Here is a 25,512-nt window from a genome sequence, read left to right as displayed (position 1 = left end):
TATATGTATGAATGTTCACAAAGTATACAAAACACTATCTTTTCACAATTCATTTTGCTATTATATGTGGTATAGCAATATTTTCTTTCTCATTTTTTAGCGCTACACTTGGTTATATATGACCAATGAAAGCAGTAAAACGCCTGTACAAAAACGCTGCAAAAACTTCAAACGCCTGAAAAGACGCCCTAAAAACACCTGTAAAATAGCAACGCCTAGATTGTGAACGGAGCCTTAAAAAGTGAGGTCTCCAGAACCGGACACAATATTCTAAAGCAACCGTCTCTTGCACACTGTACAGGCATGTGAATAAGCCTGGTCTCAATAGTTTCTAGTTCCTTTGCTACAAGTTGTTATGAGGTGTCCTTTGATGTGGAAATAGAAATGCTCGGTATAGGAGAAAAGCTGACGGGCTGATGTGCTAGAAAACCAGAAAAGGGAAATAACTCTGCAGTCATTGATTGGAGAAAAAACACATGACGTGACGAAAGTGAAAATAAACTGTCCCGTCTTCCTGTTTCTCCAGTAAAAGACATATAAGAAGTCGCAGTCCTGTCTCTCTCGTTTCTCAGTCTTTCCACCCCAAGCTACAGATCGTAAGCAGACAAAAGCCCTCCGTACCTTGACACGACACTCCCCACCGAGGTAAGTCAACAATTAGATCTTTTTTTTATTTGTCTTGTGAAAAAGAGTGAATCGCAACAGATGTTGTAATAGTTTTTTTTTTTCTCATTTGAGTCGATATGACTGTTTCTGGGAAAACTCCCTAGCTCCACCTTTTTAGAGGTTTCCAGTTAAAGTGCACGTTCACCTTTTTCACAAAGAAATGTGCATTACAATAAGCAGGATTTTTCCGAAAATTGAAAACAACATTCGCAGTTAGAATTATGTTTGTTCAAGAAAAATGATTATCCAACCTTCCCCTTCGATTTTCCTTGGGCGAAAACAATCATCGAATTGACCATATTGTAAAACCTACTGAAGGTTTCGAAAAAACACATTTTTTTCTAAGAAAAAAAAGATTTTTTTAATACACACTTTAACCACTTCAGCCCCGGAAGATTTGGCTGCTGAATGATCGGGCCATTTTTTTGCGATTCGGCACTGCGTCGCTTTAACTGACAATTGCGCGGTCGTGCGACGTTGCACCCGAACAAAATTGAGGTCCTTTTTTTCCCACAAATAGAGCTTTCTTTTGGTGGTATTTGATCGCCTCTGCGGTTTTTATTTTTTGCGCTATAAACAAAAAAAGAGCGACAATTTTGAAAAAAAAAAAAACACAATATTTTGTACTTTTTGCTATAATAAATATCTCCATTTTTTTTTTTTTAAAAAGCTAATTTTTTCTCAGCTTAGGTCGATATGTATTCTTCTACATATTTTTGGTAAAAAAAAAAATCACAATAAGCGTATATTGATTGGTTTGCGCAAAAGTTATAGCGTCTACAAAATAGGGAATAGATTTATAGCATGTTTATTATTATTTTTTTTTTTACTAGTAATGGTGGTGATCTGCAATTTTATTGGGACTGTGACATTATGACGGACACATCGGACACTTTTGACACATTTTTGGGACTATTGTCATTTATACAGCGATCAGTGCTATAAAAATGCACTGATTACTGTAAAAATGTCACTGACAGGGAAGGGGTTAACACTAGGGGGTGATCAAGGGGTTAACTGTGTTTCCTGTGTGTGTTTCTAACTGTAGGAGGAGGGGACTGACCTAGAGGAAATGACAGATCATGGTTCCTAGCTATTATGAACTCACGATCTGTCTCTCCTCACAGAACGGGGATTTGTGTGTTTACACTCACACACGTTCCTGTTCTGCCTCTCGTACCCGTGATCATTCGTGGCTGGCGGTCATCATGACTATCGGTCACGAGCATCAGCACCCCCGCTGTGCAGCAGGCGCGTGCGCGCGCTTGCTATCCCGATCCCGCGAGCCGACGTACAGCTACGATGGCTCGCGGGATCGTGCCGACCTGCCGCAGTATAATGACGGCGGCTGGTTGGCAACCGGTTAACCTGAAGTGTAAGTTCACCTTTTTACAAAAAATAAATACAGGGGTCTTCCCCTTCTTTCTAGAGACGCCAGGACGGATCAGAGTGATTCTGATTGGTCAAAGCATTCATGTGCCAGCCTTTAAAATGTCTCTGATCTGTCCCGGAAGAAGACGGTGGCTTTCAGATCCCCAGCCCCCTGCACTGGCAACATGGGCAGTGAAAGCTAATCATCCACCAAGGTAAGCACAGTGAACTTTCACTTCAAGCTTTTTAAAGCGGTTGTGGCGGCACAGTGGTATAGTGGATAGCACTTTCACCTAGCAGTAAGAAGGGTCGCTGGTTCAAATCCCAACCACGACACTACCTGCCTGGAGTTTGCATGTTCTCCCTGTGCCTGTGTGGGCTTCCTCCGGGTACTCCGGCTTCCTCCCACACTCCAAAGACATGCTGGTAGGTTAATTGGATCCTGTCTAAATTGCCCCTAGTATGTATGAATGTGAGTTAAGGACCTTAGATTGTAAGCTCCTTGAGGGTAGGGACTGATGTGAATGTACAATGTATATGTAAAGTGCTGCGTAAATTGACGGCGCTATATAAGTACCTGAAATAAATAAATAAATATTGTCCGCTTGGTCATTTTTACCTACAGGTAAGCCTATAATAAGGCTTACCTGTAGGTAAAATGAATATCTCCTAAACCTGTACAGTTTAGGAGATATTCACCTTGCATACAGCTGATGACGTCAGCGGTGCATGCGCAGTAACGGTCTGCTGTATCGTGCGGCGAAGGTACCGAAACTTGCCGGAACGGAGGGCTCCCACACGCATGCGTCATTGAGTCATTGCAGTTCTGGCCACTCACAGCCGCGAACCCAGAAGAAACGATGAGGGAACATGTCAGCTCCCTCAGCGGTGACCGAGCGGGTCTGTGGGAGCTTAGTTCTAAGGTAAGGTATACAACCACTTTAAGTTTTTTGTTCATTTTAATTTTTTTTTTTTTTTTATTAATTCTCCTTTTTTTTAAACTTTTTGCTGCAAGGGCACTTTTTGAATTTTTTGCACACACGTTTAAAAAATAATTTTAGCCCCGAAGATGATGTAGAATTCCCAAACATTATATATTCGCTGAAAGCAGACTCCCTAGAGAATAAAATAGCGGTTGTTCCAATTTTTTATGTCACACGATATTACCGCAAAGGTCTAGGAAACACAAAATTTTATTAAAAAACACACTAAAGTGAATATTAGGGCAAATAAACTCAATAAATTACCCACATTTTTTTGTAGAATATAAAAGACGAGGTTGCGCTGAGTAAATAGAAACCAAACATGTCAAGTCTTAAATTTGTGTGCGCCCGTGAAATGGTAACAAACTTCAGTACCATACATTTTCTATAGGCTTCAAAAGCCCCCTATAGATATCAGTTTAGTGTTACGGAGGAGGTCTGGTGCTAGAATTATTGCTCTCACTCCGGCGTGCGCGGTGATATGTAACATGTATCGCAATAGACGTTTTCATGCTTAGGCACCCCCGACGCACGTGTTTATGTTCGTATGTGCGTATTTGTGGAGGAGGAGGCCCCAAATCTTTTTTTTTTTTTGGGGGGGGGGGGGTTATGTGCTTGGGTGTAACTTCATTTTTTTGCAAAAAAAAAGTAAATACATTTTTAATTACTTAGCTTTGTTTTTCATCACATGATGTTTTTTAAGTGACAGGCTCTCTTTAATGAGACATGCAGGGTCTAAAAGACCCTGCATGTCTCCTCTGGGCTCCACTGAATGTTTTGCAAAGCAGATCGCATTGCAAAATTTCCTTCCCGGCTATGCGAACCAGGGGCACCGAGAGCCTGACCCGAAAGTGACATCAGAGGGTCTCAACAAAAAGGGGAAGAGAACGGATGTGTGTCCGCCCATTGACCCCCCCCCCGCCCCCGACACCCGCCATGTCAGTCTCCGGGCCCGCAGATGGGCAAGAGGAGCACGGGCTCGAGCCTGGGGGGTGCTGGTACCAGGGGTGTGTGTGAGCAATCAGGTGTCAGCGCAGCTGCCCCAAATGCTTTCAACTGACAGGCAGGAGTCACAACAGGACACAGACAACAAAAAACCTGATGGGGCTTATAACCATTCCACCATTCTATACTCTCAAAACAAAAAAAAAACAAAAACTTCTGTATACACATACACTTTATTATCCCACACAGGGACAGCAAACTAATCAGCCCTGTCAATGATGCTTATTACATATTTGGTGCCAGTTTCCTCGTACAGCGTTTTGAACTTTCTGCTTTGCCCAGCTGATAATGGTTTAATTCTCTTTTATGGCAAAGTCGAAACTAAAGAAAGTAATGTATTGCTTGGTCTTTACCACTTCATAGCTAGTTTTCTGATCCCCAACGTGCAACCTGGGAGCTTCAGGTGGTCTCTTGGAAATTACTGTGCAGTCCTCAGGGCCCTACAGACAGTAGTTTGTATTGGTGCATACTCAGGCCAGTAAAAGAAAACATTTTTATTCTAGTCGTTAATGGTTATTTTTTCTTTCACACTATTGCTGATCTGTTTCTCTTTTGTCTATCGCTTTTCTCTTTTCATGTTTTTTTTTTCACCCTCTAATATCTTATAATAGATCTTTCTGTCAAATGTCACACAATGACATTTTAAGAGGGCTGTAGGAGGCACAAATGTGGAAATGTTGACTTGTAATCGCCGTGATCTCTCTCAGTCTCATGTATTACGTAAATTGTCTCCAATCTATAACATGTCCCCAGTCTTTAACCACTCCTGTAGCATGTTTGCAATCTCTGACCATCCCCAAAACTGTGTCCCTGGTCTCCAACCACGCTTGTAGCATGTTTACAAACTCTGACCATCTCCAAAAACTTGTTCCTGATTTCCAACCATTCCTGTAGCATGTTTGCAATCTCTGAGCATCTCCAAAAATGTGTTCCTGGTCTCCAACCACTCCTGAAGCATGTTTGGAAACTTTGACCATCTCCAAAAACATATCCATAATCCAAACACTCCTGTAGCATGTTTGCAACCTCTGATCATGTCCAAAAAATATGCCCCTAGTCTCCAACCACTCCTGTTGAATGTTTGCAATATCTGTCCATCTCCAAAAATATGCCCCTAGTTTCCAATCACTGCTGTAGCATGTTTGCTAACTCTGACTATCTCCAAAAACATGTCCCCGGTATTCAACCACTCCTGTAGCATGTTTGCAATCTCTGACCATCTCCAAAAATGTGTCCCTGGTCTCCAACCACTCCTGAAGCATGTTTGGAAACTTTGACCATCTCCAAAAACATATTCCTAATCTCCAAACACTCCTGTAGCATGTTTGCAATCTCTGATCATGTCCAAAAAATATGCCCCTGGTCTCCAACCACTCCTGTTGAATGTTTGCGATATCTGTCCATCTCCAAAAATATGCCCCTAGTTTCCAATCACTGCTGTAGCATGTTTGCTAACTCAGACCATCTCCTAAAACGTGTCCCTGCTCTTCAACCACTCCTGTAGCATGTTTGAAAACTCTGAGCCTGACCATGTCCAAATAATTGCCCCTGATTTCCAACCACTCCTATAGCATGTTTGCAATCCCTGATCATCCCCACAAATGGGAGCTGGTTTATTTGTCAAAGGATTTGCAGTTTTGCCCATCCAGTCTTGAAATGAACACATTCCTGCTGACACAACCAGGGTGGTGACCCGACTTTTTTCTGCTGCACTTAAGCAATACAGCTAAGTCACTTCCCCGCACCTAATTTGTGAATGGAAAATGAAGGAGCAGCAGTGGACTGATTAGGTGATCTCTCTGCTTTCTCTTCCAGTTAGCATGTTTCTTGTATGCACTTGAACATGCAGCAAAATCTAAATTGGGTCTCAATTCTGCTGTCTTCTTCCCTCCCCCCAGTCTGTCCGTTTTGCAAGAGATTATAAGAGGGGGATATCAAGACAAATTTTAGAAACTACACATTTAATAAAACAATTAATCATTATTATTATACAGGATTTATATAGCGCCAACATAAGGGCAGACAGTACAATTACGATACAGTTTAATATAGGAGAAATCAGAGCGCCCTACTCGTTAGAGCTTACAATCTAAGAGGGAGGGTCAAGTGATACCAAAGGTTATAGCTGTGGGGGATGAGCTGATGGAGGAAATAAGTGTACAGTTGTTAGGTGGGGGCCGGGTAGGCTTCTCTGAATTATATTTCATTAACCACTTGCCGCAAAATCATGTACCTTTACATCATTCTGCTTCAAGTGGTTGTACTGGGGTGATGCCTTCCACCGCTCCGTCACGGCTTTCCCGTCACACCGGGAGACGCGAGCGACCAGTTTACTGTGGTAACCGGAAGCAACGTCACAACGTCATTTCCGGTTTACTGGAGTCTTAAAAGTGCCAGTTTTAAAAATGTGAAAGTATTCAAAAATGTAGATCTTGCCGTCTTTGAATGCTTTTAAATGAAGAGGAGGGGATTTGGGGTCTTATAGACCCCAGATCCCTCCATTATGAGTACCTGTGACATGCCTATTACTGTTACAAGGGATGTTTACATCCCTTGTGACAGCAATAAAAGTGATCCAAAAAAAAAAATTAAAGGGACAGTGTAAAAATAAAAATAAAAAAGTTAAATAAATAGGAAAAGAAAATTGAAAGTGCCCCATCCCTCCGTGCTCGTGCGCAGAAGCGAACGCATATGTAAGTCGCACCCGCAAATGTAAACAGTGTTCAAACCACACATGTGAGGTATCACCGCGATCATTAGAGCGAGAGCAATAAGTCTAGTGCTAGACCTTCTCTGTAACTCTAAACAGGTAAAAAAATTGAAAGCGTTGCCTATGGAGATTTTGAAGGACCGTAGTTTGTCGCCATTCCACGAGTGTGCGCAACTTTAAAGAATGACATGTTAGGTATCTATTTACTTGGAGTAACATCGTCTTTCACATTATACAAAAAAATTGGGCTAACTTTACTGTTTTGTTTAATCTTTTAATTCATTATTATATTATTATATTTTTTTTAAAAATTGCGTTTGCAAGACCGCTGCGCAAATACAGTGTGGCATAAAGTATTGCAATGATCGCCATTTTATTCTCTAGGGTCTCTGCTAAAAAAAAAAAAAATGTAATGTTTGGGGGGTTGTAAGCAACAAATGTCAGAAAAAGGCTTGGTCTTCAAGCGGTTAATACACTCCGGCGTGAATTGTGGTTTTCTTTCATCTGCCCAGAGTTCAGCTTTCACTCATAAGCTTGTACAGGTATCATGTCACATGCTAGCATTTTGGTATTTTGGTGTTGAAAAACCCCAACTATGAAAGGTTTCTGAATACCATTTCCAAATGTGCTGAAAATTGCAGCAACTTTAAACAATGGGTAACGCCTTAAAGGATCCCAGCTGTAATTTCCTTCAAATGAACATCCTGTACAGTGATAAAAAAATATATAAAAGGGAAGTCCAAAGGTTGCAACATTGTCATATTTATTGACATACTGTCGGAAAGTAAAATATATAATCTTTCAAAGGTAGAGTAATAAGGATAATATATGCTGAATGACAAACTTCTAGTAAATAGACCTAGAAATTATGGATCAACCTGACGTGGGACTCCAAATATATTGATAGGGCACCAGTGGCAATGTCTCGCGCTCATCTGTTTATAACTCTAGCCTATGCAGAGTCTGTACATACTTTAACCGCTTCAGCCCCGGAAGATTTTACCCCCTTCCTGACCAGAGCACTTATTGCAATTCGGCACTGCGTCGCTTTAACTGACAATTGCGCGGTCGTGCGACGTTGCACCCAAACAAAATTGACGTCCTTTTTTTCCCACAAATAGAGATTTCTGTTGGTGGTATTTGATCACCTCTGCAGTTTTTATTTTTTGCTCTATAAACAAAAAAAGGGCAACAATTTTGAAAAAAAAGGCATTATTTTTTACTTTTTGCTATAATAAATATCCCCAAAAAATATATAAAAAAACATTTTTTTTTCCTCAGTTTAGGCCGATATGTATTCTTCTATATTTTTGGCAAAAAAAAATCGCAATAAGCGTATATTGATTGGTTTGCGCAAAAGTTATAGCGTCTACAAAATAGGGGATAGTTTTATGGCATTTTTAATTTTAATAATGAACTAGTAATGGCAGCGATCTGCGATTTTTATCGTGACTGCGACATTATGGCGGACACATCGGACACTTTTGACACTATTTTGGGACCATTGTCATTTATACAGCGATCAGTGCTATAAAAATGCACTGATTACTGTGTAAATGACACTGGCAGTGAAGAGGTTATCCACTAGGGGGCGATGAGGGGGTTAAGTGTGTCCTAGGGAGTGATTCTAAGGCCCCATTCACACCTGAGAGTAGCGTTTTTGAGCGTTTTTTTCCTGCGTTTTGTCGCTCGTTTTGTCGGGCATATTTGCGCTTTTCCATGCAGCGTTTTCTGGCATTTTTGAGCTTTGGCATTTTTTTTATTAGCCAATAGGAAAAATGAGCATCTGTTTCATCATTTGTTGCTATGTTTTTAGATTTTGTCATCTGCTTCCTGCTCCAAAAACGCCCAAATATGCCCGATTCGAGCGACAAAAAAGGGTCCAGAACTTCTTTGAGCTTCAGGCATAGGGCTTCAGGAGACTTGGAGTGGAGATGTGAAAGATCTCCATAGAGAATAATGTATTTTTTCCCCCTCAAGCGTTTTGTAGCTTCAGGCTTCAAGCTACAAAACGCTCAGGTGTGAATGGATTCTCACTGTGGGGGGGGCTTCAAGTCACATGACGGCGATCACCGCTCCCGATGACAAGGAGCGGTGATCTCTGTCATGACACAAGCCATGTTTACAGGCACTTCCCCGTTCTGAGGCTCCATGACACGATCGCCGGGAGACCGGCGGACGTTGAGTCAAGGGTGCTTGGCACTACAGGGCTTAAATATCCAAGTTTAAGTACTATTGCTCTGTATGTTTGTTTGTATTAGGCTCAAAGACGCATGGGTTCCGTTTAGGTAGATCTGCTGGAAGCTGCTTGCATCACAGTGGAACGGGATAGCTGTCAGCTGGTCTGTCAGGACAGATGGTAGGACCTCCGTAGCCCCCAGGTGTGTGACGGAACCAAGGCAGCGACCACGGGCAAGGTGGCACCCAAGGAAGAAGCAGGAACAGTCTGGCAGGTCCGAACTGAAGAGGCATAGTCAGGATGGGAGCCAAAGTCGTATACAGAATGGCAAGCCAGGGAGTTGGCAGCAGGGTCATGCATGGTAGAGCAAGAGAAGCAGAGTCCTTGGATTAAACCGTGGTCAAAACCAGGGATCAGGCAGCAGAGAAGTCTAGAGGTAAGCCTTGGGTTGCCACCTTTTCTTCAAGTCAAACCCGAACACTTTAGCGGCGCACAGCAATTTTTGTTTAAAGTATAAACTATACATATATTTTGCTATTAAATAACATTTCTAATCATATGAAGTTAATAACAAGAGTCCCCCTTTACATCAGAGTCCACAGAGTTCCCTTTCACTGTAAGGGGGGACTCTGCAGACTCTGATGTAAGGGAGAACTCTGGGGACTCTAATATAATGGATGCTCTGGGAACCCTGATTTAAGGGGGGACACTGAGAACTCTGATGTATGAAGAAGACTCTGATGTAAGGGGGATCACTGCGGCCTCTGGTGTAAAGGGGAACTCTGATGTAAGGGGTGGTCTGAGAACCCTGAATTACCTTAGTGTACTCAGAGGCAGGAGAGAGAACGGGGAGTGACTTCAGTCACAGACAGGGATGGATGGTGAGCTCACTCACCCCTTGGCAGTCAGCACCTCTCATCCAGATGTTTCTGAGGCTGCTGGACTTCAAATTTCCGGCCCCAACTTTCCTTTTCTGAGGCACAGCACTGGGGATTGGAGTGTGGGCAGACACAGAGGGGTGGGGGTGGGGGGGAAGAGGTGCAGATCGAGCCATCTCTCCTCTCCTGTCTGTGTGTGTGTTGGAGGGGGGGGGATTGTTAGTGCTGGCTTTGGGCAGTGTGAAAGAGAGTGTAACAGACACTCTCAGCTTAGACAACTGCAGCCAGCAACCGTGCTGGGAGACCATAGTCCAGTCTAAATAATGTGTCCGGGTTTCAGGCTGTCTGAAACCCGGACACATGATTCCAAACCCGAACTGTCCGGGTGATCCTGGACAGGTGGCAACCCTAGGTAAGCTGGGTTGGTAACAGAATACACAGGAGCAAGGAGTACTGGTAGCTGAAGCACCCACCTACCTTATATAGGGCGTTTGGCGCCAGTCATGGCACCAGGTGTGCGTGAACGCATTTTTGCGCAAATGAGCCCTGCCATGTAAAGTATTGGCAACTATGCCGGGTCTTTTCCTTAGCACCTGCACATTTTTCTTCTTCTGTCTCTTTTTCAGCACCTGCTCATTGTTATTCTGCATAGCACCCTGGCAGTGTACCAGGCGTTAGTGAGATAAGGCAGGGAGGGGGCTATGGACTGGGGAGGGAGGGGCAGAGTCACAGAGGTGAGAGTGGCCATAAAACTGTTGGATAGTGATTTAGAAAATCTATTCAATAGTTTAATGTCCACTCTCACCTCTGTGACTCCCCCCTCCCCAGTCCACAGCCCTCCCCCCCTGCCTTATCTCACTAAATATCCAAGTTTAACCGCTTGCCGACCAGTGCACGACGATATACGTCGGCACAATGGCACGGCTGCACAAATGGGCGTACCTGTACGTCCCCTTTAAGACGTGACATTGTGGGCGCGCGTGTACTCCCTGACCGTGCCCGCGGGTCTCACGGACTTGATGCCCGCCGGTGCCCCGCGATCGTGTCACGGAGCGGCAGAACGGGGAGATGCCTATGTAAACAAGGCATTTCCCTGTTCTGCCTAGCAACATGACAGAGATCTACTGCTCCCTGTCACCGGAAGCAGTGATCGCTGTCATGTCAGTGGTAGCCCATCCCCCCCACAGTTAGAATCACCCCCTAGGACACACTTAACCCCTTGATCGCCCCCTAGTGTTTAACCCCTTCCCTGCCAGTGTCATTTACACAGTATTCAATGCATTTTTATAGCACCGATCGCTGTATAAATGACAACGGTCCCAAAATAGTGTCAAAAGTGTCCGATGTGTCCGCCATAATGTCGCAGTCACAATAAAAAACGCAGATCGCTGCCATTACTAGTAAATAAAAAAAATTTATAATAAAAATGTCATAAATATATCCCCTATTTTGTAGACGCTATAACTTTTGCGCAAACCAATCTATATAAGCGTATTGCGATTTTTTTTTACCAAAAATATGTAGAAGAATACATATCGGCCTTAACTGAAGAAAGAAATTCGTTTTTTTATATATTTTTGGGGGATATTTATTATAGCAAAAAATAAACGCTTTTTTTAAAAAATTGTCACTTTTTTTTATAGCGCAAAAAATAAAAACCGCAGAGGTGATCAAATACCACCGAAAGAAAGCTCTATTTGTGGGGAAAAAGGGACGCCAATTTTGTTTGGGTGCGGCATCTCAATTGTCAGTTAAAGCAACGCAGTGCTGTATCGCAAAAAGTGCTCTGGTCAGGAAGGGGGTAAATTCTTCCGGGGCTGAAGTGGTTCATTACCATTTCTGTGTATGTATGTGTGTTTCCCTCAGAGATTATCTTGTTAACAATCTGCTAAAACTTTGTGTATTAGTACTGCTTGGACTGAAGAAGAGGGTACCATCCCGAAAGCTTGTCCTGAAAATGTGGATGTTAGATTTTTTTTTTAGCACCTCTCTCCTCCACCATTCTGGCCTAGGCTAGAATGATATGTACCTGGTCCTGCAGCCTCCTGGGATACTTCTATTACGTTTCATCCCAGGAGGCTGCAGGATCAGCACACAGAGAGGTAGAGGGGTGGCCTTGAGGGCAAGCCAGGGAGTAAGTCTGGAGCTGACGGTAGGGTTGCCACCTTTTCTTCAAGCCAAACCCAAAGACTTTAGCAGCCTTGGACACCTTTGGGTGCCCCAAGGAGAGTAGTCATGTGGTGCACCCAGCATGCCACAGCAAACAGTGGGTGTGGTCAAATTTCCCTTGCTGACATCATCGCCCTGCCCCCCCCCCCCAGTGAGACCGAACCTTACCCTCAGACAGCTGCCCGCAGCTCCTAGATGGCAAGAGATTTATGTCTCGATTATTTGGGGAGCCGCAGCCCGGTCTGAATAATGTGTCCAGGTTTCAGTCTGCCTAAAACACGGATACATGATTCAAAACCCGGACTGTCCAGGGTGAATCTCGGACAGGTGGCAACCCTATCTAGCAGCCTGCACACAGAAGTGGCAGCCTGCTGAACAGGACCAAGATAGGGATGCAGTATTCACTGTCTGGCAACAGCAGATCACAGTGGGACACAGTGAGACAGGAGACAGATCGTGCGTTCCTAGTATATAGGAAGACCGATCGGTCTCCTCCCCTAGTCAGTCCCCCCCCCCACAGTTAGAACACACAGTCAGGGAACACATTTAACCCCTTGACCCCCCCCATGTTAACCCCTTCCGTGCCAGTGGGACATCACTGTATTTGCTGTGTGGGTGGGTATGTGCTATGAAGGTAAGTGGGGGAAAAAACTAGCTGGGGTGCGGGACATGAGTACCTCTTTAGGATAAGGCAAAACTAAAGGCTACTGTGTGATGGCATCATCATTCATGATAATAAGTGAGGACCACGTAGTATACACCCTTGGTTTGGGTTCACAACAATATCATTATGCTGTGACAAACAACAGAGCTAAGGGTTGCGTTGCACTAGCTGCCTGCGTATTTTATGAGGACGTTGAGAAATGTCTGTCTTATTATCTGAGTTGCGGAATTTCTTGTGAAATAACTTCAGCTCTGAGATGCAATGACTGATCAACAGAGAGGAAAATAAGTGAAATCCCAGCTAAAGCTCTATTATTTTTTGCTTTTGAAAAAGCAGGGAAAGCCTAGATCCTCTGTTGGGTTTTGATTGCTAGATGAGACCCTGTTGTGGATATTTTCCTTCACTTCCTGTCATGGTGACAACCAGGGGCGTTGCTAGATCTACAAAAGATATGGGGCTAGAGCCCACAGCAGAAAAGTAAAGAAAGGCATATGCTTGGGCGGGCATACACATGTGTATAATATATACGTGTGTGTGTGTGTGTGTGTGTGTGTGTGTGTATATATATATATATATTGTATATTACATATATTATCATTATATCAGGGTTCCCAGAGAGCCCCTCCTTACCTCAGAGTCCCCAGAGAGACCCCCACTTACATCAAGGTCCCCAGACAGCCTCCCCCTTACATCAGGGTCCCCAAAGAGTCCCCCTTATATTAGGGTCCCCAGAGAGCCCCCTTATATCAGGGTCCCCAGACAGCCCCCCTTATATCAGAGCCCCCAGAGAGCCCCCTTATATCAGAGTCCCCAGAGAGCCCCCCTTATATCAGGGTCCCCAGAGAGCCCCCCTTATATTAGGGTCCCCAGAGAGCCCCCCTTATATCAGAGTCCCCAGAGAGCCCCCTTATATCAGAGTCCCCAGAGAGCCCCCCTTATATCAGAGTCCCCAGAGAGCCCCCTTATATCAGAGTCCCCAGAGAGCCCCCCTTATATCAGAGTCCTCAGAGAGCCCCCCTTATATCAGAGTCCCCAGAGAGCCCCCCTTATATCAGAGTCCCCAGAGAGCCCCCCTTATATCAGAGTCCCCAGAGAGCCCCCTTATATCAGAGTCCCCAGAGAGCCCCCCTTATATCAGAGTCCCCAGAGAGCCCCCTTATATCAGAGTCCCCAGAGAGCCCCCCTTATATCAGAGTCCCCAGAGAGCCCCCCTTATATCAGAGTCCCCAGAGAGCCCCCCTTATATCAGAGTCCCCAGAGAGCCCCCCTTATATCAGGGTCCCCAGAGAGCCCCCCTTATATCAGAGTCCCCAGAGAGCCCCCTTATATCAGAGTCCCCAGAGAGCCCCCCTTATATCAGAGTCCCCAGAGAGCCCCCCTTATATCAGAGTCCCCAGAGAGCCCCCCTTATATCAGAGTCCCCAGAGAGCCCCCCTTATATCAGGGTCCCCAGAGAGCAGCTTCTTACATAAGGGGAGAGAGGGCAGGCAGTGAGAGATGATGTCAGAGAGAGTGTGCTTAGTTGAGAAAACCCCTCCTCTTCTCCTCCCCTCCATAAGACTCCTGGGCAGGTACGGCCTATCCATTAACCACTTCCATACCGGGCCATTGTCATATGATGTCTGCAGGAACACTCTGTCCCTCCGGGCGGGCATAATGTGACGTCCTTGGCTCCCTGCCGGCATAGGGGGCACGTGCCCGCTGCGTCTCCAAGAAGCAGATGCACGTGCCCGGTGGCCGCGATGTCCGCCGGGCACACGCGATTGCTCGTGACAGAGCAGGAACACACAGATCCACGTCCTGTCAGGGGAGAGGAGACAGATCATGCGTTCCTAGTATATAGGAACACCGATCGGTCTCCTCCTCTAGTCAGTCCCATTCCCCACAGTTAGAAGACACAGTCAGGGAACACATTTAACCCCTTGATCGCCCCCTAGTGTTAACCCCTTACCTGCCAGTGACATTTACACAGTAATCAGTGGCTATTTATAGCACTGATCACTGTATAAATGTCAGTGGTTTCAAAAAAGTATCAAAAGTGTCCGATCTGTCCTTCGCAATGTCGCAGTCACGATAAAAATCGCAAATCACCCCTATTACTAGAAAAAATAATAATAAAAATGCCATAAATCAATAACATATTTTGTAGACACTATAACTTTTGCGCAAACCAATCAATATACGCTTATTATGATTTTATTTTTTTACCAAAAATATGTAGAAGAATACGTATTGGCCTAAACTGAGGAAAAAACATTTTTTTTTTAAAAATAAATTTGGGATATTTATTATAACAAAAAGTAAAAAATGGTGGTGATCAAATACGACCAAAAGAAAGCTCTATTTGTGTGGAAAAAAATGATAAGATTTTAATTTGAGTACAGTGTTGTATGACCGCGCAATTGTCATTTCAGAATGTTACAGCGCTGAAAGCTGAAAATTAGCCTGGGCAGGAAGGGGGTGAAAGTGCCCTGTATTGAAGTGGTTAAGGGCGCACGGGCGCCGCCCCGCCCCCCACCAGTCCATCGCCACACCCCCCCCCCCAATCCATGCGTCTGGCCACCATTCAGGACACCGGCGTATGGATTCCAATGTGGGGGCTGTTTTTTTTAAGCACCCATTAGAGCCAGAGGCTCTAATAGGCTTCAATATAGGGAGGACTCGGGTCGCAGAGAGTGCGCTCCGATCCCACCCATCCTCCTCCCCGCCAATCAGGATACCAGTTTTGACACCAGTCACTCAATTGGCTGAAAGGACAGGCGATCCAATTGGATGCCTAGGAGGAGGAGGGGAGGAGCTGGAAGCCGCCATGGAGGAGAAGACACGGAGCCGCTGCACCACGCTGCCTGCCACCCGCCGACGCCACCGATGCGGTAAGTGCAAACAGCGGGGGGGTGGGTACCGCTGGGGGGGGTGTTTGTTTTCCGCCCTCCCAAAAAAAGGAGAGGAGGGGAGGAGCTGGAAGCCGCCACAGAGGAGAAAACACAGAGCCACTGCACCACGCTGCCTGCCACCCGCCGACGCCACCGATGGGGTAAGTGCAAACAGCGTGGGGTGTGTTCCGCTCGGAGGGGGTGGTTGTTTGCCCCTCCCCGAAAAAAAAAAAAAAACAGCCGCCACTGCTCCTGGGACATATGACATCATTTGCCTAGGCAAGAAACCAGGAAGTAACTGAGGAAATGTAGAAAAAAGTTTAAAACAATCAAATATAATATACTATCCTATCTATTTACTAATACTAGCAGCAAAAGGATTAAAAATAATCAACGTTGATTGGGAGAGTGAAGTTCCACTTTACAATTCAGTAGTTGGGTAGATATGAAATACTATGTACTGTATATATATATATATATATATATATATATATATATATATATATATATATATAGCCAATCAGCTTCTAATTTCAACTTGTTTAAATGAGCTTTGATAATAAAACCTGGAAGCTGATTGGTTTCTGTGTAGAGCTGCACCATATTTTACACGCTCCAGTCTTAGTAAATCCCCCCTTCACGATTTCCAGATGAATGATTAGAGCAGCGACTCATCTTTCCCCCCTTGTCCTTCCTGACTGCCCTATACAGCTTTGTATGGATGTTCAATAATGAGGGACAATCTCAAAGTCAGAAGCTATTGCTGCTGCACTGTTACTTTAGAAAACTTAGAATGCCCCGCAAAAGCAGTGTCCTAGGTACATCACTGGATTGCACATATATATTTGGTATAAATAGTATAAATGATATCTAACATTAGTTAAAAACTTGCAAACATAAAAAAAAATACTGTCAGAGTCAGACTGGGATATTCAGGGCCTAGTAAACAATCCAGTACTGGAGGCGTTCCATGTGCAGCCAGTCCCGTTCATGTCAATTGGGGCACAGCGGCTCCCAATTTGACTTCCATGAGGATGCACACTATCTGAGGATGCATACTATCTGCATTCAGGGACACATGCGTGTACCCAAACCCACACGAATGTTAAATTTGGAGCAGCAGCCGTGTCCATGCAGCCGCTGCGTCCCAATTGACATGAATGGGACTGTCTGTTTTCGGATGCATGGAACACCTGTGCCACCCGTGTGGGCAAACCCAGCCCCCATATGGATTTACCTTTAGGTATGTCTGTGTGAATGAGCCCTTAGAAGATTTTAGGTCTAGGTTCACTTGAATAAATCTAGTATTTGTTTTTCAAGCACATCAGTGATTTTTTTTTTTTTTTTTTACACATTTTTTCACAGCAGATGTACTTCTGCTTTTGGTAAAACATTTCAGGAAATGTGGGGGCAGCCTGTGTTTCCGAATGTTTAATAATATCAGCTGGAGAAAAAGAAACTTACTTTAAAGCATCCTTTCTCAATCTTTTTTTACCCCAGTGGACACTTTCAGGTCTCAGGGAACCCCTTCTAAAATTAATCAATTGGTGATCAGTGGGAAGAATGTCCCGTACATCAGCATAGCTCCCAACTGTCCCTGATTTTGGGGGACTGTCCCTGACTTGGAGCAATGTCCCTCTGTCCCTCTTTCCTCCTCATTTGTCCCTCATTTTGGTCTGATCTATATAGTTGTATTTAAAATGCACTTTTTATCTTTCAAAAAGTGTTTTCCAGCGCTAAACCTTTCATCCAAATTCTAAATAGGTGCATTTGTACATTTTAAAAGCCAATTTAAAGGAATAGTAGTGGTAAAAAAAGTCCTTGTGGATTTGATTAACCTTTTTTTTTCCTGGTTAATTCTCCTTTAAGGGGGCGTGGTAGGGGGCGTGCCCTATGCCTACATACATTTGCTAGTAGGTGTCGCTCATTCCCATCTCAAAATGTTGGGAGGTATGCATTGGTGATCAGTGGGAAGAATGTCCCTTACATCGGTGATCAATGGGAAGAATGCTTCCTACATTGGAAGTCAGTAGGAAGAATGTTCCTTACATTGGTGGTCAGTGGGAAGAATGTCCATTTCATTGGTGGTCAGTGGGAAGAATTCCCCTTACATTGGTGGTCAGTGGGAAGAATGTCCATTTCATTGGTGGTCAGTGGGAAGAATGCTCCTTACATTGGTGGTCAGTGGGAAGAATGTCCCTTATATTGGTGGGCAGTGGGAAGAATGTCCCTTACATTGATGATCAGTGGGAAGAATGTCCATTACATTGGTGGTCAGTGGGAAGAATGATCCTTACATTGGTGGTCAGTGGGAAGAATGCTCCTTACATTGGAAGTCAGTGGGAAGAATGATCCTTACATTGGTGGTCAGTGGGAAGAATGCTCCTTACATTGGAAGTCAGTGGGAAGAATGGTCCTTACATTGGTGGTCAGTGGGAAGAATGCTCCTTACATTGGAAGTCAGTGGGAAGAATGGTCCTTACATTGGTGGTCAGTGGGAAGAATACTCCTTACATTGGAAGTCAGTGGGAAGAATGATTCTTACATTGGTGGCCAATGGGAAGAATGCCCCATTACATTGGTGGATATTGACAAGAGTGCTCCTACATTGGATGTCCGATCAATGAAAGCCCCTTGCATTGGTGGTCAGTGGGAAGAATGTCCATTTCATTGGTGGTCAGTGTGAAGAATGATCCTTACATTGGTGGTCAGTGGGAAGAATGTCCCTTATATTGGTGGGCAGTGGGAAGAATGTCCATTTCATTGGTGGTCAGTGGGAAGAATGATCCTTACATTGGTGGTCAGTAGGAAGAATGCTCCTTACATTGGAAGTCAGTGGGAAGAATGATCCTTACATTGGTGGTCAGTGGGAAGAATGCTCCTTACATTGTAAGTCAGTGGGAAGAATGCTCCTTACATTGGTGATCAGTGGGAAGAATGATCCTTACATTGGTGGTCAGTGGGAAGAATGGTCCTTACATTGGAAGTCAGTGGGAAGAATGGTCCTTACATTGGTGGTCAGTGGGAAGAATGTCCATTTCATTGGTGGTCAGTGGGAAGAATACTCCTTACATTGGAAGTCAGTGGGAAGAATGATTCTTACATTGGTGGCCAATGGGAAGAATGCCCCATTACATTGGTGGATATTGACAAGAGTGCTCCTACATTGGATGTCTGATCAATGAAAGCCCCTTGCATTGGGGGTCAGTGATATGTATGCCCATACATTGGTGGTCAGTGGGAAGAATGCTCCTTACATTGGTGGTGAGTGGGAGAACTGCCCCCCCCCCCTTATAGTGGGGGTCAGAATGCCAACCTCACAGACAACTTATAAGATGGCTGTTATGTCTGGTGGAAGGGTGGGAGTGTGATTGTATTCGACCGTTCTGGAAACAGGTATTTCAGGTATATGATAAGATATATGATGAATCTTTGCAATTGACCCCTGAGATAGCCCTTCTTTCCATGCTACCAGGATTAATAACCTCCCAAAAACGGTGCCGATTATGCTTTTTTCTATCGGCGGCCTGATAACTCATCCCCCTTTTTTGGAAAACAACCACTACCCTCCGCTATCTCTTTGGGTCTCCACAATGAATGACATGGAGGAGATGTTGGCGCTAGACAATAACACCTACGACAAATATACAGTTTTGTGGTCTGTCTGGCGGCGCTTCTCCTCCTCAGATCCTCTAGCTGAAATGCTTCCTGTCTCCCCGAGCTCAGCTCCCCCTCTACCCTGATCTCTAACCAAAATCAGAGGATGATCCTCAACTGTTAAGTCAATGTCTTTCTCTCCCAGTCTCTTCCAGCAGATCCCCTCTCCACCCTCCTCCTCTCGCATTCCCTTTCTCTTTGTCTTCCTTCCTCCTTTCTTTCCTCCTCATACTCTTTTATTGTTTGACATAAAGTGATTGTATGACTATACACAAAATCCCAGGCGCAAGCACTGCTGTAGGCGATAGCCAATTGGCACTTCTCTGTAAACAATATGTCAATTGTGTTTTTTGATATGCTGTTTATCCTACCAATAAAAATATTTTCAACCCTAAAAGATGGCTGTTGTCATACTGTTGGCTCTGAAAAATGGCATTGGACCCAACTCTATGCAGGCATCATTAAATGGAAGGGCAACCAGCCGCGGCTCAATGAACTCTTAGCAACTGCTAGTACTTCTTGTTTCAGGCTGACAGCGCTAAGCCACTGCCTTGTGATTAGTAGTAGTGTTCTGCAGTATCATTAAACTATACTGTAAATCATTATTAATGAACATCACATATAATATAAGATAAGATGTGTGGGGACTGTTAAGTTGGATATCCAATTATTCAAATAAGTACCCCAATACCCTACTGATCACCTGATATCTATTGCTGTGTGTACTTCTCTTGTGTTGCACTTTTTGCTCTTCCAGTGTGTGTATTATATACATGTTCTGTTATGTCCCCTGAATACAGCTAGCTTTTTACCCAAAGTTTGCCATCTTCACTTTGGTTCATATCGGACAACCGATCTTTCTATCATCTGTAATCTAACTTTTGACAAGTTACTGAAACATTATCACTATTAGTTTCAATACTCTTTTTATTCACCACAGCTTTCATTTATTTTGCATCCTCTGCTAATGTTTAGATCCACAGTATATATCAGAAAAGTGTGAAATCATACATGTGCTTCTTGTTCTTCTTTACAGAATGAAGTCTCTGGTGTGTATTTTGTTGGCTGCAACTGTAGCATCGTCTATAGACCCAGCTCTGGACAACCACTGGACATTATGGAAAATCACCCACAATAAGAAATATGACCATGAGGTATGGATCAGATGATACATAGGAAGATGTGATGTACTGCTTACCTGCCAGAAACGTTAATCAATTACTTTGATCTGTTATTTAAAGTGGTAAATAAACCCAAAACCAAAAATGCAATCTATTGCCAATCTATTTGCCAATCATTAGATGTGGAGGCTGCATCAGTTTTCTTTTCTTTGGCTTTTTTCCTCTCTGCTTTCTCCTGGTGATCTGGCCACTAACACACCTCCTGTATTAGTGAGAGGAATGAGCGCAGGGGGAACAGCAGACAGCAGCATTGTCATTCTAGGGGGAGGGGATTGTTAAATGCATTGGCAGATTTAGAACCACTAACACATTGAAGCCAAACTCCAGCTCAAACTGCTTTATAAGCAGTTACAGCAAACATTTTTTTTCCTTTTGGGCATAGTCATGTGCAGGGGGTTTGCTGGGTGTGAGTGGGCACACCCTAATCACCCCGTGCACCAGGGCCGATGATAAGGCAGTACAGCCTGCCCTCCTGTACCAGACCCGTGTTCTATTAGTTCAAAAGGTGGGGGGGCCCGGGCACCTGTCAAGCAGGAGGACCGGCTGTACTGCCTTATTGCAGATATTGATTATCTTGTTCCTTCCCCTGCAGCGCTGTCAGCTTTTCCTCCTCTCCCTCCCTCCAAGGGGATCAGTTCTAGCATCTGCTCCTCCATCCTATTCTTAGTCCCTTTCTCAGTCTTAAATGTAAGACATCAGGGGTATTTGTAGAAACCTTAATATTACACCAAAGTGCCCCAAAAAGGGCAGTTTTAAAAAAATTCAAAAAATAATTAAATAAAAATGTAACACACCTATGCTTTTGGGATAAAGGTTTTGCATGAATAAATAAAAGGTGATTTTAATCACCCCTGCCAGTGTTAGGTGGTTTGGCTCATCCATGTAAACTGATGCATTCTGCTAGAAAGTTGGTGCTGTGAAGAACAAACTTGCTGGCTGGACCACCAGATGAAAATAAAATAAAGTCTAAAAAAGGAAACAAATGCAGCCGTCACATCGAAGAATTGATAATCTGCAAAATAATAAATGTTTGCTTTTGGGTTTAATACTACTTTAATTGTCAATACAGTGGAACCTTGGTTTACGAGTAACGCGGTTAATGAGTGTTTTGAAAGACGAGCAACTTTTTAAAAAGAATACTGACTCGGTTTGTGAGTGTTGTCTCGCAAAATGAGCAGGATTCAAGCCAATGGGGTGTGCGGTACCGCATTTGGCCAGAGGTGCTGGCGCGCTGGTGACACTCGGAATGGTTCGGAGCCGTTCGGAAATACTTGGAAATGCTCAGAAATACTCGGAAACACTTGGAAATACTCCGTTCCCGAGTGTTTCCGAGGGTTTCCGAGTTCAGCCGAGCTGTCGCCGAGTATTTCCGAAGCCCCCGCCATATTCGGTATTGCATGCAATAGAAGTCAATGCGGAACGAGTTATCTTTGGTTCCATTGAGTTCCATGGGGAAACTCGCTTTGATATGCGAGTGCTTTGGATTACAAGCATTCTCCTTGAACGCATTATGCTCGTAATCCAAGGTTCCACTGTATATATAATTTTACATCTTGGTTTACAATTAATTGGGCACTTTTCCTTACAACTGAATCATTCATCTGTGCGTCAATGGGATATATTGATGGTTTAACATATCTATGTATGGACACACCTATCATACATTAATGTTTGTAATGTACATGTTCTAGGGAGAAGACTTGACAAGGAGATCGATTTGGGAAAAGAACTTGAAGTTTGTCACACTACATAACCTGGAACATGAATTGGGGGTTCATTCGTTCACTGTTGGAATGAACCATCTTGCTGATATGGTATGTATGGTTAATTCTCAAATGCATTAGTGACAAATGAGTGAGAATCAATAGTAGAAATATAAGTTTGCTTCAGTTTAAAATTATTAAAATCTATTATAATGTGCAACATGGTAGAGCCATTCGTACCACTAAGCATGAAGTGTTTGTCACCGGTAGTGCCATCCTCAGGTCAGTGTGTATAGAAGCAGGCACAGCCATACTACTGCATTGGGTGGCTTAAAAGCTATTGAAAGGCTAAAAGATTGTAGACACCTGACGATCACACCTATATAAGCTTGTTGGGCATCCAGTTCCTATGCCATGGTCATTAATATGGAGTTGGTTATAACAGCCTCTGCCCTTCTAGGAAAGCTTTACACAATATTTCCGGGTGTGTCTGTGGGAATGTATGGCCATTCAGCCAAAAGAGCATTTGTGAAGTCAGGCACAGATGGTATATGAGAAGACCCAGCTCACAATCCAACTCAAACTGAAGGCCACTTGAGTTCTTCCACACCAAACCCATCCAACCATACCATATGGAGCTGGCTTTAAGCACAGGGGCACAGTCATGCTGGAATAGAAAAGGACCTTCACCAGACTGTTGCCTCAATGTTGGAGGTACAAAGTCTAAAAATGTCTTTGTATGTTGTAGCATACCCCTAACAGGAAACACCTGAATTCAGTTATATGGAGGGGTCAAATATGGTTGGCTGGGGCGATAGAGCTGCCTGCATGTGTAGTGCCCAAACCCTGGCTCACCCTCATATTTACCTCTTTACTCTTCCTAACCTGATATTGCTTCAAGGCTTAAATATAATGATTAGTGGAAAGTTTAGGTGGTGCATGTTGTGCACAATGGACATGGCTCTTGGAGACACATGGAAATCTGTTCCAGAAGGGATGCCATGAACTGAAACCTAATTACAGTAAACTGTAATAGAATACAACTTAGACCTCTAATATGACTTAAACGCATTTGCCCTTATAAATACGACTACTTGAAAAGCAAATTACTTTAGCTGGAGCATGTTTGTGTTATCTAGCAATGTGTACTCTAATGCCCCGTACACGCGGTCGGATTTTCCGATGGAAAATGTCCGATCGGAGCGTGTTGTCGGAAATTCCAACCGTGTGTGGTCTGCATCGGACATTTTCCATCGGATTTTCCGACACACAAAGTTGGAGAGCAGGAGATAAAATTTTCCGACAACAAAATCCGTTGTCGGAAATTCCGATCGCGTGTACACAAATCCGACGGACAAAGTGCCACGCATGCTCAGAATAAATAAAGAGATGAAAGCTATTGGCCACTGCCCCGTTTATAGTCCCAACGTACATGTTTTACGTCTCCGCGTTTAAAACGATCGGATTTTCCGACAACTTTGTGTGACCGTGTGTATGCAAGACAAGTTTGAGCCAACATCCGTCGGAAAAAATCCTAGGATTTTGTTGTCGGAATGTCCGAACAAAGTCCGACCGTGTGTACGCCCTATTAGATGTACAATAGCATTTCACAAGTTGTTAGTGTACTTTTATGCAATAGACAAATGGGTCAAAGGGTGCAATAGTCTTCCTCTTCTCCTTTTTGTATCTTACACCTCCCTTTTATGATGGGGAAGAACAACTACAGAAACAAAGACGAGAACAGTTAAATCTCATAAGTAATCTAAAAAAAAAATTAAAAAATGTAATAAAAATGATTCAATGTGCTGCATTTTTAGATACAACTAAACATGAGTACCTGAATCTGTCTTGATGTCAGCTCCCTGCACAGCAGCCCTCACTACGGGAGGTGAAAGGGCAACACAAGCACTTTAATAAAATAAAAGTACAGCAGGATATAATAGATCATTAACAGTATTTAACTGTTCTATCATGGTGTTGCACCTAATATGATCGAACCTCTCAGAAAAATTGGGAATGCACAGTATATTTTTTAGGCATTACCCAATTTTACCCCTAAACTTCTTTCTCCTCTTCTAAAGTATGTCGCACCATGATTTAATGAACTGGAGATTTACCTTGTTCTTGTAGAAGGAAACAACTTTTATCTCTTTCTTTGATGCCATTAAGCTTGTAATATTCTTACAAGGGCAGCTGCTGGGAGCTCAGTTCCTGCATCCCCCAAAACTACATCTCCCAAGAACCCTTTCCCTACATGGTGTGTGGGCAGCACTTGGAAGTCAAGGCAGCAGCATTGTTTTGCTGAGAAAGAAATCAAATTATGCATGTGGAATTGGGCGTAGAGGGCTATAATATGTAGATTTCTGTAGCCTAGCAGGCAGACCTGACAATGTTGATATTTCAGTGCAGAAGAAGCACCATGTGAAGAAAGAAAATTCTCAAAAGCCGCACATTACAACAAAATCATGCATTTAAAAGGTGATAACAGCCTCAGTCCAGGCTCTGTCCAGGCCACATCCCCAACATGTTTCGCCCTGCCCATGGTCCCCATGATTAAGCCCGTGGGTGGGGCAAAACACATGGGAATTGCACCGGGACTTTTCTTTCTCTGCACTTCTAGCGGCTGAGTGGCACACTTAGTTTTGGCATAGGTTCACAGATGAAGCACTGTTTTGTCAGCCAAAACAGGAAGAACGTTAGGGGAATTTTTCTGTATTTGCAATATTTTCTGTATTTGCAATATTTTTAAGGGAATAGTTTTGACCTGACAAACACTTCAAGCACCTTCTCTTCCAGGAAATATCAACCTTGTATTCAAATTCCAATATATTCTATATACACCTATAGACCAGTGTTTTTCAAACAGGGTTCCATGGAGCCCTGGGGTTCCTCCAGAGGTTGCAAGGGGTTCCTTGAGCAATGAGCAATTTCTGTCTCTCAGATAAGTTACCAATGACACCATTGATCTTTTTAGCTATCTGTAAGAGGGTAATTCTTCCCAATGACCACGAGCATAAGGAACATTGTTCCCGCTGACCATCACACTAATGTATCATGAGTTGTAGATATAGTCTTTTTTAGCTGGGGTTCCTTGAGACCAGAAAGTTATTTCAAGGGTTACACTGTGTTCAAAAGGTTGAGCATGGATGCTATAGACTTTGGTTACAGGCTAAAATTATCCTTGCCTCTCCAACCCTGAAAATAATATAACTCATTCTTTTCAATTTCAGTAAGTTTGTATTGAAAAGTTTTATAAACAATACAAATAATCACAGGATGAGTGAGGAGGTATGTATTATTGTGCAACATACTGTACAAAAAAATTGGTGCCTATTCATAGTATGATATCAATATGGAATGATATTGTTATACAAGCCTTTAGGAGGAACCTTTTAAAGTAAAAGGTGCAGTCAGGAAATGATTATGTAGCACCCTGTAAATAATATACAGTATTTAGATCATCCAATAGCTAG

At 43.6% G+C, this 25,512-nt stretch overlaps 1 protein-coding gene across 1 annotated transcript in view; it reads left to right on the top strand.

The window, feature by feature from the left end:
• The first annotated feature begins 488 nt into the window (after nt 1–488).
• CTSS (cathepsin S) overlaps nt 489–25,512 on the top strand; it is a 40,912-nt gene continuing 15,888 nt past the window's right edge. Inside the window, exons 1-3 of the mRNA XM_073609643.1 lie at nt 489–645; nt 20,192–20,309; nt 22,028–22,150. Of these exons, the coding sequence (XP_073465744.1) occupies nt 20,193–20,309; nt 22,028–22,150 (240 nt within the window). The 5' untranslated portion in view covers nt 489–645; nt 20,192. The remainder of the gene's footprint in view (nt 646–20,191; nt 20,310–22,027; nt 22,151–25,512) is intronic.

This window comes from Aquarana catesbeiana, linkage group LG13 (assembly GCF_042186555.1).
Source record: "Aquarana catesbeiana isolate 2022-GZ linkage group LG13, ASM4218655v1, whole genome shotgun sequence".
Taxonomy (NCBI): domain Eukaryota; kingdom Metazoa; phylum Chordata; class Amphibia; order Anura; family Ranidae; genus Aquarana; species Aquarana catesbeiana.
This window is presented reverse-complemented; position numbering and strand designations above follow the sequence as displayed.